Source organism: Cariama cristata, unplaced genomic scaffold, assembly GCF_000690535.1.
Source record: "Cariama cristata isolate BGI_N322 unplaced genomic scaffold, ASM69053v1 scaffold20682, whole genome shotgun sequence".
In the NCBI taxonomy this organism is placed as follows: domain Eukaryota; kingdom Metazoa; phylum Chordata; class Aves; order Cariamiformes; family Cariamidae; genus Cariama; species Cariama cristata.
The window spans coordinates 18,597-36,290 of record NW_009602420.1 but is presented as its reverse complement, the minus strand read 5'-3'; the positions used below and the strand labels follow the sequence as shown (position 1 = coordinate 36,290).

The following is a 17,694-nucleotide window of genomic DNA, read 5'->3' as shown; positions in this document are numbered from 1 at the left end:
TGGGAAGAAAGGAGGATATTGCAGAGGAAATACCAGGGAGCCAGAGTAAAATGAAACCACAGGGTTAAAGGGAAACAGGAAGAAACAGTGGCAGCTTGTCTTGGCCTATTTGGTGTTATGGACAAACTCTGCTCTTCTCAAAGTTGCCGCAGAACCCCTCTGCTTCCGAAACAAGGTTCAGGCTTGGTTTAGGGTAGACCAGGGCTCACCTGGAAGATTTATTAACCACCTCTCCCTCTTTCTAATCAGCCAAATCACACAAATGTGTTGATTCAGAAACAAAGACTCAGTATGTGTATTGGCTAAATCAGCAGTCAGGAGAGAAATGGCTCCTCACTGACCCTTGGAGCAGCAGGGGTTGAGCGCAGCAGGGGACAGGGGATGTGCATTTGCTTCACAAGAGCTTTCCCTCCTCTCCCACAGGCTGGAGCTACGGTGGTCCCGGATTGAAATGCAACAGACTGAATATGAAGTGTGTGAGAGCGTGGGAGTGGTGTCTCTGAAAATCACCAGGGCAGGACACTCTGCAGAGTCTGCCTTTATCGCTGTGAAGGTAAAGCTAAAAGCGAAGCTCCTAACTGGAAATTTAATAATAAGTACTGGAGCCTGTTAATTTCTTCCTCAGACTTAAAAGGTATTCCAGTAATCAGCAAAGAGGCCAAACAATTCAAACTAGACTTACTGGGACATTGTCCTTGGTAGTACAGATGGTTGAAGAATTTCTGAGTTTTAAGTAGAAATGCTGGTTAACCGAAACTGGAAGTTTTCAGAGCAGTATTTCAGTTTTGATGACCTTCTGTGACAGACCAGGCAGTTTCTTCCGGCACTGTGCTCAGAAGCTGGCTTTCCAGGATTTTCCACTTTAAAACCTGGGCTTTGGGCAACCTGGGGCCTTGGGACTTCTCATTTCCTGCTCAGGCTGGAAGAGCCCAGGAGTTACCAGAGCTTCAGCTCCGCAGTCATGGCAGCCTCTCCCATTTCTCTCCCCACTGCCATCAGCCTCGGAAAAAGCCTAAGGAACCCCCTATATCATCACTAACAGTCTCTGTCTTATGTCAAAAAAATTAGACTGAAAGCTGCAGTTTATAATTTTGTAAAACAGGTCTTGTGCAACTTGCATTCACAGATTTTATCTTCCCTTGTAAAGCAGAAATTCCAGGATTTTATCAGCTCCCCTTGCCAGAAAAATACTAAGCCAGTGGGAATTTTGCTATTGACTTCATTGGGGGCCACCCTGCCCTATGCTTCACAGACTGCAGTGACTACCCTGGTTGTCACTTGGCTAAAAAGACCAGTGAAATTGATCCCAGCATCAAGAATGCAATGTGGAAGCTGGTGTCCTCTGCCAGTCTCCTGTTTTACTGTTTTGATTTCTTCTCAGGTCAATGAAATATCTGCTACGCTGGGAAAGGACTTCACAGTGACTGCCTCAAAGCTTGTTCAGTTTGATCCAGGTATGAATCAGTGCATCAAATAACTTTAAAATTAATTCACTGATTTTGAAAGTGTAAACTCTCACTTTGGAGAGTGAAACCTATTACGTATCTGTAGCTAGAGGAGCAGAATAGGATTAAAGACACTTGGGCTCATGTTCTGGAAGTGCAGTGAGCTTCCTTTGTGAATTAGTATCCTTATTACTTAGGGTGAGATAGTATATGGTCCCTTTACATCAGTTAAAATATCAAAAGTGCTGAAATAATGTCTCCTAATCTCCCTAGAGCTAGGCTGGGGAGGACTCACCCTGAGCTGAGCTATGAGATGCTTTAAAGTTTTAAGGTATAATAGGTAAAGCCTAGGCTGCTAGTCAAATTTAGACAAAGCTGAGTACAACTTAAGTTATGCAAGGTATCTAAGACAAGAAAAGTGCAAAAGAACATGAAAATTGTCAGACTTTATCTCCGCTTGCACTGTAATCATAACAGCAGTCTGACTGAGGCTGTAAATAGCAAGAAATTATAGTAACTATATTATCAAAAAGAGCTTTATTTTCTTTGCCAGAATCAATAGTAAAAGTGAATACAAATGTGAAGATATTGAAGAAAAGCTTCCTCTGTTCTGTGCAATTTATTATTATTATTATGCTTTAGCTATCTCCCTGGGTCTAGGGAAAAAATAGTCCAGGTGAGAGTTTTACAATTTACCATTCAGAAATTCAGCTTTACCTGAAAAACTTGGGTTTGCCCATATAAATAGATTACCTGGGAATGAAAACCCATTTGCTATCATAATCACTTCCTCTGCATATGCAAGTCTGAGTCTTTTTACAACACATCCTGTTGGCACAGTCCAGGATTTATTTGAGTTTAGAAAATGAGGTCCGCACAGGCCTACCAGGATGTTGCCTGCAACGCCAGTAGAGGTTATTCCAAGACTGCCAGCAGTAAGATTTCATTGGCAGAAAGTCACAGTGACTACAGAGGAGAAAAAAGATATCATCTGTGAAAGGCTGAAATAAATGGCATGTAAAACGTTAAAAACTAGACTAGGTGCTTACCTGAGTTTGAAAAAGAGATATGGGAAATACAATAAGTCAGTTCCAGCCAAAGCCTGGGGACTTTTACTTTAGGACTTAAGGTGTTTATTTTGAAAAAAAAAGTACTGCATGCTATAGAGATTATGTAGCATTGCATCCCATGGATGAATTCATATATACCCCAACTCTGCCTGAGTATGCCCTAGGAAAACTTGTAGCTTTAAGTTCAGAGTCACAAAACTGATCAGTTCGGAAATCTGCCACTAAAGCCCATCTTGAAAAAGGTAAATTTTATATAAAGGTGTAGAATGAGCAACTGCTGGTTAGTTGTCCGAGGTGGATAAAGGAGGACACCCAGCAGACCTAGTAAAAAAAAAAACTGGATGGAAAGGTGGAAATTGGCCCTAATTTCCAGTGTTTCTGGGACACACAGGAAACCTCTGAAACCAATGAGACACTGTCTGAGACCCTTTATCTAGTTTCAGATTTTTTTTTAGTTTTAAATTCAAGATGTTTGATATTTATTAATTAGTGGTATTTATTAATTATTTAGATGGAAGAAAGATCTGAGATATCAGTGTAAAAAGTCCTTCATACTGTGCCAACCCAGGATTTCATCTCTCTTTCCTCTAATGTACTATACAGTCAACTTACCAGTCTCTGGACTGAAATGGCTCGAGATTGTTGCAAAGACAGTTTTAGCCCAAGGCCCTCTACTAGAATTTTCCTTTTCTGCTAGTCCATGTAGATTCTCCAAGCATGGGATAGTTTGGAGTTACTGTTATTGTCTTTCTGAATATGGTGGTAAGCCACATGAAAATTAACTGTGAACGTGGACACAGAGATGCCCACTGTTCCCCTTTTCTGGCCAGCTTCTCAGTTAATCCAGTTGAACTTCCTCACACAGTGTTTTTTAGGTGGCTCGCTTCAAAAGTCCTTTGCTTGGGCTTAACCTTAGGGAAGGACCCTCCAAACTATTACACTCAAGGCATCAGTTTCCTAGTTCTAAATTCAAGATGTTTGATATTTATTAATTAGTAGTATTTATTAATTATTCAGTAAGGCTAATAGGTTTGTCTTAAAAACAAACTTCCACTATGCTAATTGATTGGACTGACTGGCACCTTAGTCTGCAATCAATAAATTGTAATAGAAAGCAGCAGAAGAAGACTTTACCCAAGTTTATGAGTCTGTCTGTACTGATAGGTTCTGTTCGCTAGAGGATCCATACTGGAAAGGAGCAAGGAAATAGAGGTTATGCAGTGTCACTGATGTAGAGATTTTTTTTCTGCAATGTTGCACATGTATGTTTGATAATATATTTTTGATGTTAGCATTGACTTTGCGATGCAGAAACAGTTCCCAAGTTGTTTTGTTGACAGCAGAATGTATGTTGAGATTTGTTTCTGTCCTGCTGCCTCTGACTTTTCCTGAACAAATTTTGCAGCCTTTCAGGTAATGGAATGATCTTTTCTCATTCCCATAATGCAAGACTGAAGTCACCCAGTAAAGGCAAGCAACCAAGTAAAAATTTTCTAACCAAGTATAAAATCTGCCTAAAAAGTTGTACTCCAATTCAACATAGTCTTTGATCCATTCACAGGTATTTTAAATAACTGTTCCATCTCTAAAATTAATCTTTAGAGATAAAAATCATATGATACATTTTCTTCTGAAAATTGCAATGGAAGTCCTAAATCTATGTATTGTAGTGTCATTTTGCACATCTACTGCAGCTTTTTGCTACAGTGTGTGCACTTGAACTGAATCATCATTACCCAGGAGCAAATTCGAACTTAATGTTATTTGGGAGAACAGCAGGAGTCCAGTCAGTTGGTAGGAGCACAACAGTATACACCAGTTACTCCATTCTAGCAGCAGACATGTTAATTAATATATTTCTTTGACACCCTGATTGATTGAAATAGCACTTAAGGAGTAATTAAAATGTTTATTTCTGTTAGGAATGTCAACAAAGACATGGAATATAGCAATTACCTATGACGGGTTAGAGGAAGATGATGAAGTCTTTGAAGTAGTTCTGAACTCCCCTGTGAATGCTGTTCTTGGCACCCGCACAAAAGCTGTAGTGAAAATTTTGGACTCAAAAGGAGGTATTTTCTTTTGATCTTTATCATTACAAAGGTGGGACAATCTTGGCTGAGTAGCTACTTATTTTCAACCACAAGTTGTTCCTAACACTCACCTTCAGATCAAAATGTTTAATTTCTTTTTAGAGAAAACAGGCTTGTCAGTTGCAGACCCTTTATTCTCTCACACAATCATATGCATCCTCTTAGGAAACACAGCATGGAGAAAGCAACAAGTACAAAATAGAAGGATGCAAGGAAAGAAACTGCTTTACATAACAACACAAGTTCAGTTCTCATTTATTAAAGTAGGAAAAAATGTTTTAAAGTCCATTAGAATTTGTTTTCCCAGTTACGGTTTAATGATTGTTACACACCTCTGAAAAAGATTTATTTTCCTCTCAAAAAATAAACCTAACTACTAAACCCAGCTCTTAGCAATACTTATTTTAATGCTTAACAAACACAGTCCACAACATTACAGCACACAGCAGTGATCATTACAGAGTTTAGGCTTTTATGTCTGCATTATTACTGTATTTTTCAGTGATTAAATGTGGTGTGCCCAAAATCACACCAAAAAATAAGCAACTGTAGAAAAATAGAAATAACTAGCAAAGGAGCTGAGTCTTCTGAAAGCTGAAGAGTGTTTTTTCTTCTAGTGCCTAGTGAAACAATATTTTAATTACTTGTGTTGCAATGAATTAGGCTTCATTTTACAAAAATTCATTTCAAAATTTCAGATCTGTTTTCTCTTGAACATTCTAATGCAAATCAGGAGTTAATTGACATAACTAGTTTGTAGGAACAATAGTGTTCTGGATTTCTGAAAAGAAAATTGCCTGGGCATGATGGAAGTATAACCAATATTAGTCAAAGATACCTGTCTATCCGTGACCCAAAAAACAGCACTCCAAACCCCAATCTATGGATGAAAACAGGTATTTTCAGCAGATGCTTCATTGAAATTCTGATCTGTGAGTAGACAGATGTATTATGTATAAAAATATACAGGTAGTAGTTGCAGTCATAGCTGTAGCAAACACCACAAATGTGGATGACTGAACAAACAGCAAATCAACCACATCAAGTGAAAGAGTCATCCAACTTTTAATGACAAGCTGTTTATGTGCCCATGTCAACGTGACCAGTTATCTACTCATGCAGTCAGAACTGACCATCTGCCATTTTTTATGCTTTCAGGTCAGTGCAGCTATTCCCATTCTTCTGGCCAAAGCAAGCACAACTTCTGGGACAGAGGCACGCTGTTTCCAGTTTCCTCAGGCTCCTCATCATCTTCCAGGCCTGGCAGTGCTCCCTTGGAAGGGATCCCACTGCCTCCTTCCAAAGGGTCGAGAAAGCATGGAGAGGACCCATGGCAGAAACACAGCTTAGGGAATCAGTCAAGGACCAGGCTGAGAGTGACTGGAAATGGCAGAATAGTAAGACGCTTCTGTAGTGCAGTAATGGACTGATTTGTGAATTTAATGGGATGTGATATCTTAATTTAGTTGTCATATTTTTGTAGTGATCCTACCTGACCATAGAATAACCATAAGCTATCTGAGTTTTCTCTGAGTCAGACCTGAGAATTATTTAAAAATACTGCAAGAAAAAAAAAAAAAAAAAAAAAAAAATTCCTGGTTTTGAAGATCCACATATGCAAGACAGGAAGAAAAAGAGAGTTGGGGGACGAAACATGCATCAAGCAACTTTAGCAATTATTCAGCTTCTAACCTTGCCTAAATTATGGGTCAGCTAGAAGTCTCTGGAGCCAGGCAAATGTACAGAAGCTGCGCATCTGGTCCTGAAGTTTTAAAGCTGAAAATACTGTTAGCTTAAACAGGGAACAGTTACTTAAAACTTGCCCATTGATTTTCTTACTTAAGCTATATTGGTTTGGCCAGCTGGTTTAGTAACATTCCACTATTGTGATCCTACAAGTTAATGGAAGTGTGTTTACATACACACTTGTAATGTGTGATTTTTAATGGCTGTTTTCAGAGATAATCAGTTTCCATTCTGAAATAGAAAGAACTAAAACCAAGATATGTTCTGCATGATTTGTAACCTAGATCTTGTAGTAAATCTTTCATAAAGTCTTCTTGTTTCTGTAATGCATGAATATGCCCATCTCATTCTGCTGTTCTATGTTTTTCAGGTTCCTCCTTCATCTGTATTTAGAAATGGAACTGATGTGGTTTTCACAGTAAGAGTATTACAACTATTGCCTAGACATTTCTATTTCTTTCTGATTCTCTTCTTTCCAGGCTTTATCACTCTTAATAATTCATTATGACCAATACTTAATTTTTCTACGTATCTTTTTTTTTTTTTCTTCGGTGTAATTTTCTCTTGATTTGCAACAATTTGTGGTGGGTTTTTTTTGGTAAAACTTTAAGAGTTGCTTGTATGTGCTAACCCTCTCTTTTGTCTCTCTTGTTCTCCTTGTGTGTGATACTCTAAAATGAAGTATCACGGGATGGTATCACTCAAAATAGAGGATGACACTTCATTAGTTAAAGCAAACAAGAAAGCTCAAATGTCAGTAATTAACCAAGCACAACCACAGATAAATGTCGTCTCATCTAGGAAGACAGAAATCCCACAAGCTGATAAGGCAGAACTGGCATCTGAACCTAGCTCAAGACATCAGGTATGAAACCTTTTGTTTCATAGGCATTTTGACCATCTGTTTTCAGTCATGCTGTTTTCCGAAATGATTTAACACCTCTGAGATCTGCAACCTTCACCCTTCCCACTTCAAAGCTGAGTTTAACCAATACTCAGACAAATTAGCAACTTAGTCCTTGAAGAGTTTTCATGGCATAAAGTTTAATATAAGACCCGTTTAATCTGTTTCACATAGCTTGTTTGTTTTGTGTAATTATTTTCCTTCAGATGTTCCAATGACATTTCTCTTTCCAGGACTTTTACTCTTTTCCGAAGGCCTGTACACCAGATTTAAAGGGACTCCTACATTATGAAGAAAGCACTCAAAAGTTATTTCAGTGTGATGGGATAATATGGAAATTCTGGAATTCCCAAAGCAAGGTAAAAATGTCGCCATGAGTATGCATCTAAATCAGAGCATGGAGTCCATAATGAGTGAGACTCTCAAGCAACGGACCTTCCTGTAACAGCTATTGACTTGTACAGGGAATAAAAGAGTTGTCCAGAGTCAGGTTTGCTGTTACCAGAAAAAAAGATTCCCAGCGACATGATGAGGGCTTGATTGCTGGGGTTGCCTTTTCCTCTCTGTCACCCACAGGTGTTCCTGGGCAAATCACGTGAACACTATGTCTTGGTGCTTGTAGGGATGTGGGCATAAGAAAGTGAATGAAGTCTGTGAGAGAATGAATGGGAGTTAGTAAAATTAGCTCACTTAGGTATGCTGTAAACATATATCCCCTCCACCATGTAAGATGTCATGCTGAATTTTGTTGCATTGCATTCCCTACCCAGCCTGCAGGAGACATAAAATGGTGTCCAAACTAATGTGGTCTCTTAAGAGGATTTTTGGAACTGAAACCTCATGTCACTTTTAAAGCCACTCATTATAAATTGTAGGCTCCTCTGGCAGGCATTAATTTTGTTACATCTTTTAAGTAATGCTATAGCTTTATTGATACACACCAAAGTTCATGTTTAATTTAATTCAGGGGAGGCCATAAGCTGCACCTCCAGCCTTCAGTCTGATTATCAGTGCACAGACCTAGATTACTGTGAGCAGGAGTCTGTTTTGCCTTTTCCTCTTTTATTTTAGGAGGTAAGCACGAAGAAATGTCCCTCCGGATGGACTCATCATGAGGGCAGCTGCTACTTCCTGGTAGCGAATCACAAGGTCACCTGGAACACTGCTGCTCGGGCTTGCAGAGAACAGTAAGAGACTTCTCCAAGTGAATATGTTTGCTGTGCACTGCTGTTGCCCTGAGCTGAGCGCTGCTCTCAAGGCTGAGTTTATTCAGATAAGCCCCACTTTGGTTGTGCTGCATAGCTCCCTAAAAAACAGAACAAGACCTGGGATTCAGACCCAGTGGAGGACAGAAATATTATTAGTCTCATAGTGTTTCAGGTGGTGATGCTGCCTTGTTCACAGCACAAATTCCCAAAGCTGTCCACCTGCAGTGACGATGCATTCCTAATGGGAGAGTTAATTTGGGAGAATAGAGCAGGGACTCAGTCTTTCATCCTCTCTGACCCATCACGTCCTTGGCTCTTCCTTCTCTTGATATAGCAACAGTACAATGTTGCCTGCTCCTGTGGCCCTCACTATATTCTTTTGAAGATGAAGCTCTTAGATTCTGTAACTACTTGAAAAATTTAACATCTACTTTAACAGTAAATTTCTGACTTCTAAGGATAAATACAAGGCAATAAATAATAATAGTTGTCTCAAAGTAGGAGACACATAGAAAATCCACCGCTTTTGCTCTTTGGAGGCCTGCTTTGCGATTTTGGTTTTAGAAGCGATAGCTTAGGAATGGAAGAAATGCTTACCATTTTAACATGGAGCTTGCCCTGGGATCACGCATATTCTGTACCTTGTGTTGAACTGTAAGTAGCAGGTTGAAGACCAAACTGAACAACAGGACGGCTTCAACAGACCTCTCCATTACTCGATGAAACAGGGAACAGTTAGGGATGAATGAAACAGAATATATTCCATAAGTGGTTGAAGGATATGCAGGAAACATGAAACATGGACAAGCATGCATAACAAACCTTGATTTGCTCCACACGGTTATGGCAGATTGTGTTGTCTTGGTAACACACAAAAGGAAAGTCTTCGTTCTAATATCTCCCAGCTGATGGAAGTTATTCTTTACTCAGATGTAAACGTTACCTGCTTTTGTGAGCTCACCACAAATTTCACATTGTTAATTGGTTTACTTAAAATTTCAGCTCCTGAAATGGTTTTCTATCACCTGCTTTTATTTTGTTACTTATCCAAACAAAGCTGTAAGTTGTGAATATTCTAATTTTTTTTTTTTTTTTGGAGGCTTCAACATTCAACTGATCTCTTGGGAATGTATGTCACTCTGCTGGGAGGTGTTCCCCACTTCCTAAACGAGTATGCTCCTGGAGCCCCATATTATCTGTAGATGGTAACTTCTTGCTGAAGGCTATAGTGTGAAATGTAGATGTTAAATTGAGTAACAGCAAATTAATGACGATGTCAAACACCTACACAAAAAGTCAAGGCATATCACTGAATCCACAAGCAAGTGAATCCTAGGGCAGTGATGATTCAGTTAATGTCAGACTACTACAGACTAAGGAAGCTTTATGCTGGTAAATGGAGTACTCCTGGCCTCCATCTGGAACTGATTTACAAAAGTACAATGCCAGGCAGACACTTGAAAATGGTACAAGAAGATAACTTAAGAAATTTTATTTTGTGCTTTGGCCCAGCTTCCCCCTGGCAATCACTACCACCACCAATGGTGGTACTTCTGTTATTAATACTCCTACTGTTGACATTTAAATAGCTGATATTTCCAACATGCAAATAAAATCAGCAGGGAGGTCAATCCTCAGTTTTTAATATATCAAACAAACATTAGACATTAAATGAAAATATTAGAATTGACTTTCAGTAAATCAGCCAATTTCACTGAAAAACAAGAATAATTTTTATTACTACAAAAATGGCATTATTTTAAACTTCTATTCAATTTTCTTGCTAGACTTCTATTATACAGAACAGGAAAAAAGCTCAACCATTGTTTAAGTTGTTTCAGTAACAGTCTCCAACTAACCAACCTCATAACCTCTTAAAGAAAATACTGTTATCCTGAGATGATGGACTTGAGACCAAGCTATAGAAAAAAGACGTGGACAGGTTGGAGAGGGTCCAGAGAAGGGCTATAAAGACGATCAAAGGACTGGGAAGCCTGCCATATCAGAAAAGACCGAGAGAACTGTGTTTGTTCAGCCTTGAGAAAAGAAGGCTTAGGAGAGACCTTTATTGCCATGTTCCAGTAGTTAAAGGGTGGCTACAAAGAGGATGGAACCTGCGTTTTGTCAAGGAGTCATATGGAAAAGGTGACAGTAATGGGTACAAGTTACTCCCGGGGAGATTCTGATTGGACACAAGATGAAAAGTTTTCACAATTAACCATTGGAATGATCTCCCCAGGGAAGTGACAGATTCCCCAACATTGGACACTTTTAAGGTTCGACTGGACAGGGTGCTGGGCCATCTTGTCTAGAACCGTGCTTTTGCCATGAAAGGTTGGACCAGATGATCCTTGAGGTCTCTTCCAACCTGGTATTCTATGATTCTATGATCCTATTCCATCAAAGCAATGTCATCAATTTATTGTGGAAGCAATTGTTGTCTGGACATAACTAGATGTACATGGGCTTATGTAAACCTGTTTGGGCTTCTAATGAACTCTGACATACATTGCATGCATTTGTTGCAGGCAGCGTAGCAACCTTTTCTTCGGTTTCCATGCACAGGGATAGAAGCGGACACAAAAATGTGCTTGCCTTGATGCAAGTTGCTGTATGCCATGGTGATAGTGTGGGTGGAAAAAATCTCAGCTAATTGCTGTGAAAATCTTGCACGATTTCTAACTGTTCTTCAATACATTGGAGAGAAAGGTGGTTTAAGAACTCATTTCTCTAGCTTTGTTTGTATGCATGAAGAGGCCCTTGGCAACATGAAGAGAAGCATCTGGGGGATATTACGGCTAAGTGATCCCATGGCAGCCTGATTTAGCAGCAATTTTGGTGATTTATGTTACAGTTCTTGTTTATCCCATAGGAACATGTCCTCCTCAAGTGTTAGTGCAGCAAGGCTCACTTGCATGTGAGATAGTTTCACTGCTGCCACTGAAAGGACTCTCCGCTGCATAGACAGAACCCACAGTTACATCTTTTGCTATGTTAGGTCAGACTATACCTTCATCTTCTTGAAGCTGAATATTTAATTAGAGCTTGAATATGGACAGATTTCAGATCCTTTACTGTCAGCTTTGTAAGGCAGGGGCTGTTATTTTGTTTGCTGTTTGTATATTAGGAGCATGCGGCCTCAGTCCCTGGGAATCACAGGCAGAACCGTATCTAAAATAACAGGTTAGAACCTTCATGGTGGCTTAGTGTTGCCTAGTACAAAGCAGGATGGACCCCGCTGCCCTCCTCTCCTAAAGCTGTGCTAGTTCTGTAAGTCTCTGGTTTACTTCTGTTATTGATAGTGACTCCAGCATATTCAGGTATCTAGGCTAATTTTAAAGGCCCAGTGTATCTTGTCTGATTTTCAACCGCTACTCTGGAAGGACAGGGCTCCCGTAAGCTCTGTCAGCCTCATCTGAATGTTTTGAATACCATGAGATGTTGTAACGAACACTAGACACCTATTTCAAGGCATGAGGATTACTCCCTAGGTGATCAAACAAAAGCCTGCAATAAGCAGAGCCTCTCAGTCACTCCTGCCCCTTCGCCACCAGTACAGGATATGGATTTACTACAACAGTTCAAATTAAATGCCCTCCTGTGCTGCAGAGACCTTTATAGCTAGTCAAGCGTGCTTTTGCTGAAGTTGAATTTATCGGAATGGCACAAAGCTCCTTTAAATGTATTGCAAAATTTAATGTAAAATCAGCAAAGTCTTTGTGCTAAGTGTTTTGCATAGAATACTTCAATGTCAATGGCTACCCAAAATATTTCCTTAATTTGAACAACTGCTCTAAAATGACAGATGGTCTTGACTTGATAGCAAAAAATTTAAAGCACATGGCAGTAATTTCAAACTGACTTATTTAGCACAGAAATCAGTGATGTGTGTCCTTTAGTTTCTTTTTACAATAAGGTATCATGACCCCTTCTCTAGAGTCATTTAAATTAGGAAGTGTTAGATTTACCTAACTCCATAAATAATGTTATCTTGTCATTTCCTGTGTCTGGCGCTCTGCCTAGAGGTACAGTTAGTAATATTATCTGAAGTGGTATGTTCCTTCAGGACTGTTCTCATTGCCCTACAATACATCAAAATCCCTGACCAGGTGTAACAACTAGAATGGTTGTTCACCCTTCAGTCATATGCATTTCTCAGGCTGTATTTAGAAAGTACTCCTGTGGAGAAAAGATTAGATAACGTTACAATTATTGCAGTGTTTTCCTTTTACAGTGCTGAAGTCGCTCCCTGGTACTTGGATTGAAGTAAAAGTCTGAAACTGTTACTGCTCAGATCACCCCTGTATGCCATAAATGATATAGCAGTCACTGATACATGTTGATGCTTTTTGTTTTCACATTTTCTAAAACAATTGAAACCATCGGAGTAAGCTATGGTTACTTAAAGTAAACGACTTAGTTTCAGAGCTTTGATTGTCCTTAAGTAGAAGGCAGATAAAATGCCCTATTTGTGTTCTTGCTGAGCTAGTAGTAATCCCACAGAGACTGCTGCCCAAATCTCTTCTTAGCCCCAAGTTTGGTCAGTGGCCAACAACAGTCACTGTGAGAAGCAATGGCATCCTGCCGCTGAATCAGTTACCCTGAAAGAACATCCTGAATTAACTAAGCCTGCTTTCTTGAACTTTTTATCTGAGGAAGATGACGGAATACAAAACTTTCCAAGAGCTTTTGTCAGTGTAACAGCTCTGTCCCTGATTCACTGGAGATTCGGTGCCTGGTAGATGGGCCCAGAAGTGTGGAAGCATACATACATGTGGCTTGGGACATACAGGCAAAAACACCATGCATGAAACTTTACTGTGATCAGAAACACAGTCAAAGCCTCTGCTGGAAGCTTCACTGGGAGAAATTCTGGGACCCTGTACCATAAGTGGGTGCACAATCCTGACCCCTACCAGACAGTTCCTAAACACTTTGTGTGGCGACAGGCTGCCATTTATAAAGTCATGATCAAAGTTTCTGAGGCCATCCTGCCACACCTCTACCTGAGGAGAGTGTACACAGGTGCCAATGAGATCCTTTACACTTTGTTCTCTGGTGGCCCCTGAACTTAGGGGGCCATTGACGGGACCCATGTTACTGTGCAGTGCTTGGTCTAGGGCAGCCACGACTATACAGACTGTGAGGGCTCACACTCAGCTGTCCTGCAGGGCTTGGCAGACAGACTGTGCAAAGTGGAGCAATGGGCAAATCCCCTGCTGCTCTGGTTGACTGCAGGGATAATCGAGAAGGCCTTTGCAGCAGGAGCGTCCCATTGGCATTACAATGAATTTGTTCCATGCCATGCCTCTGTGTGGCCAGATTAAGGAATAGTCCAGATTTTGTGCAGTAGGGAATGTGCACAATATTGTGGGCTACTACTTTGAATTCCTCCTGATGCAAAATTTGCCTGCTTCCCTATCTTGCGTGGCATTATATTGCATCCACAGGATCAGTACTGTTAGAAGAGATACAAGGCAGCAAACAGGAATGCAGCTCCAGGAATGGGTCTCTAATTGGGCAGTAGGCTTGGTGGTGGGCTTGCACTCCAAGATCTGTTCATGCTTTCCATAGTGGATTCAAGTCTGCCATGCCACTCTTGAGGTCTGGTTGTTGTCCCAGCTCTTAACAAAGACAGTCTTTACCTCCTTTGGACCAATACTGATCTTCTGTCTTGGTTATCTGACAACAGTCATGAAATCAGCAAAATCCTCATAATGCCATTGACTTACTCTGCTGCTAGAAAAGTTTTTGGCTCTCTTAAAACATGTTTTGACAAGCAGTGTTGTTTGCTTGGGCCATATCAAGCATCACCCAGGATGTTCTGGGAGGCTGAAGGGATTGGCATTATTACTACACTGAGTGGTAGTCAGCAGTACAGGACAACAGAAATGACAGAGGCTCAGCATCAGAGGGAAGGCAGCAGCAGTTGTGACAGGTAGAAAGGTGATATGGCATCAAGGCAGGCAAAAAGATGGATAAATAAGAAAGTGGAGGCACTGGTGTCTGACAGTTCCTTGCAAATATAAAGGATGCCATTTGTCTCAATGCTTCAGGATCTCTAAATGGCTTGCATGCTTGATACTAGTTGGAAGACTTCACAGTGGCAAGGCCACTCAGTGGCTAGGCTTTGCAAGTCCTCCTTTGGGATTGACATGCTTTACGTATAAACACAGAGCAGAGCTTATGCATTGGCTTCATTCTGAACTAGTCTGGTTAATACACACCACAACTGGTCTCCAATCTGAACTAAACGTGTAGTCATTGCAGACAGCCCAACATAACCTCTCAGAACCAGACTACCACTCTAAGCCAGACCCCTAAATTACATGCACTTAGTTCTGTTTTGAAACATGGCCAAAATTTTAACTGTGTTATTCAAAGCTTTAATTTTGTCAGAGCACAATTTAAAAAATATACAGTCTGCTCTGCTACCAAATGGGTGAAGCTGTATGTTTCAGTGGCTTGGATTTTAGTGCAGGCAGGTTATTATATTAAAGAAAAGAATGTATCAATGGTAGTGTCAATGCTTTAAAACACAGTTTGTGAGTATGAGGTATACATTCCCTGTACACATTTCAGTTGCCCACCTGATTTAATTTTTCTGTTAGAAAAAAATCAGACTAGGACTTTGGTTCCTCTCCAAATAATCTAGAATTTTAAGACTTTACCTCCATGTAACTATTCTTTCATGCCAGTAAGTAGTGGTTTTCCTGTGAAATGTTATTTATATGCTTTATACTAGAATCAGTGCCTCTTGTTGATAAGTCGATGGGAGCTGTCTGTCACTCTGTGGAATGCTAATTACTCTGTCCTCTCTCCTTGAGCCTAGATACCTGGGGAGTCTAGCAAGCGTGGCTAATGAACAACACATGCAGTGGCTGTGGGACTTCAGTGGGAGGAAGCCCTTTTGGATAGGCAAGTACATCAGATGCCTGCCCTCTCCAAGGGTTACAGTTTCTGGGCACCTTAGAAAGCAGAAACTGCCACAGCAGTTCCAGCCCAGTTTTCAAACATTGCACTGTGCTCAACTTTCTGCTGCTTTTATTGTTTCAGAGTAAGGCATAAACTGAAAGCCACAATTTACCTCTCTAATTTTTTAAGTCTTTATCAAAAAGAAGAGTTTATCATGTTGCCTATTGCTGGATTGGTTTTGCCTTGAAACCTTTTCCATTTTAATACTAGCTGGTAAAATAAGTTCTGGTGGAGCTCCTACTCTTCTGTTTATCTCATCTTTCTTTTGACAGTTACTTTATCTCTAATTTATCTTTTTTCAACCTTAAATAATTGTTTATGTTATTGCTAATGTAATGGTGGTGTCTTGTATCAGAAATCTTGTGAATTAATTAGATGATCAGGTAAAGAAGATTTCATCACATCATTTTACATTTAGCTATTTCTTATTATGCACTTTTTATTTCATAAGAAATGGAAAGACCTCGGATGGGCCTTCTCCGTACCTCCTGATCCCTTTCTGTGAATGACTGCCTTAGCTTACGGACTACTGCTATTGCTTTATTCTAACCCTTCTTGTTTCTGCTATACCATCCACATTTTAGGTTTTTTTTCCAATTATGAACTGCAATTTTCAGCTCTTAGTAATTTTCTGAGATGAATTTACTAGCCACACTAAATTAACTTTAAAAACTACAGTTAGTTTGGGGTCATGTTTAATGGTACCATGATTCTGTTAACCTGAGAGAAATAAACTCCTCTGATAAGAATAAAGACAACAAGACCATTGTGTCAATTTTCTGATCTTGTTCTCTTGTAGTTAAGAAGATAGGTCGTATCTGAAAATGTGCCACCCAAATTGGTCTTAGTAACTCAGAGGCTAATTGAAAAGACATGTTTTAGATTGTATTAATTAACAAAACCTAATTCTACAACTGTTAATTTCAACAGTGTAAACAAGGACTACAAAGATTTGCAGGATTCGCTTTTCACAAGAAATCTGAAGGCATCTGAGATTGCCCCGACTTGAATACAAGATTCTGCTTGGCATCTTAAGTGTCAAAAGAAAAAAGAGAAAACATTTTAAATAGGCAACAATGTGGAAAAGTGTATTTTCCCTTATTCAGATGGCACTAATTGTGACTCAGATGGCCCTACGAAATATTAAATTGTATTTTAGTTGTGTTCTTCCAGATGTTTTTTTTCTCTCAGCACAATATTGTATGTATTTTTTAACAAAGGGATAGAACAACATGCTTCTGTTGGCATCAGGCTTCAGAGGCAATAAACATCACTGATTTAGTCTTACCAATTTCACACAGGCTTGAATGACCAAGTCAATCCTGGACACTGGGAGTGGAATGGAGGAGAACCTGTAACCTACATAAACTGGAGAAGAGGCTCCTACCGTTTTCCAAAGAGAGGAAGAAATTGTGTATTGGTGCAGAAGCGAGGAAAATGGCAAGCAGCTGACTGCAGGAAAGTCAAACGGAACAGCTATATATGTTCAAGAAAGCTGTAAAGAATGGAAGATCCCTATGAAACCATCTGGATATTCATGATGTTTCAGTTTTATTTATCTGCAGACATGTGAGGGTGTGCAGTTAGAAAACTGTCCTAATTATCACCAAGGTTTATTTTATATGCCGCCAGAGGTGCAGATGCACTGGACTCTAACCAAGGAATAGAGGTCAGTTGCAAAGATTAAGTCCAGGTTAAGGTTTTGAACTCTCCCCACAGACTTTGATCTGCTACTTACTCGTGTGTATTTTTAGATCAAAGAGCTAGGCTGAAGGCTTTCATCACACTTCTGTGTAAAAATACCTTTCTTTTTTAAAAAAAAAGTAAGTAGCACATCAGTTGATTTGCTTCGCTCTTAAGGAAGGGTTGTGAACTGGCTGTTGCTTTAATTAATTTGCAATAAAACCTGCAGTTTTACCCTGCGGTCACAAAAAGAGGAAGGTTGCTTGGGGTGGAAACGAGGGTAGACTATGCTGGCTAAAAACAGGTCATCTTGGGTGACAAAGGGAGGGACATTATGTCAGGAGACTGGGGCTTATTTGGAGGATGCCCTAGTACAATGTCTTACGAAAATACCATCAGCATGATTTAGTGACAGAGGACCAACAGGAGTAAAGCCTTGTATTTCTTTTTCTATCTCCCAAGGCCAGCTTCAGATCCTAACGGATCTGATCACACAGAGCTGCATATTGTTTCATATTCCTAACAAAAATTGTCCAACGTTTTTTGGAGTTGCAGGACACTGCTATAATC

General features: G+C 39.9%; 1 protein-coding gene across 1 annotated transcript in view; it reads left to right on the top strand.

Moving 5' to 3' along the window:
- FREM1 (FRAS1 related extracellular matrix 1) overlaps positions 1-17,153 on the top strand; it is a 64,010-nt gene extending 46,857 nt beyond the window's left edge. The window contains exons 29-38 of the mRNA XM_009694763.1: positions 424-553; positions 1,382-1,454; positions 4,438-4,587; positions 5,767-6,005; positions 6,725-6,772; positions 7,037-7,219; positions 7,492-7,617; positions 8,330-8,445; positions 15,299-15,384; positions 16,743-17,153. Coding sequence (XP_009693065.1) covers positions 424-553; positions 1,382-1,454; positions 4,438-4,587; positions 5,767-6,005; positions 6,725-6,772; positions 7,037-7,219; positions 7,492-7,617; positions 8,330-8,445; positions 15,299-15,384; positions 16,743-16,942 — 1,351 coding nt within the window. The 3' untranslated portion in view covers positions 16,943-17,153. The remainder of the gene's footprint in view (positions 1-423; positions 554-1,381; positions 1,455-4,437; positions 4,588-5,766; positions 6,006-6,724; positions 6,773-7,036; positions 7,220-7,491; positions 7,618-8,329; positions 8,446-15,298; positions 15,385-16,742) is intronic.
- The last annotated feature ends 541 nt before the right edge of the window (positions 17,154-17,694 follow it).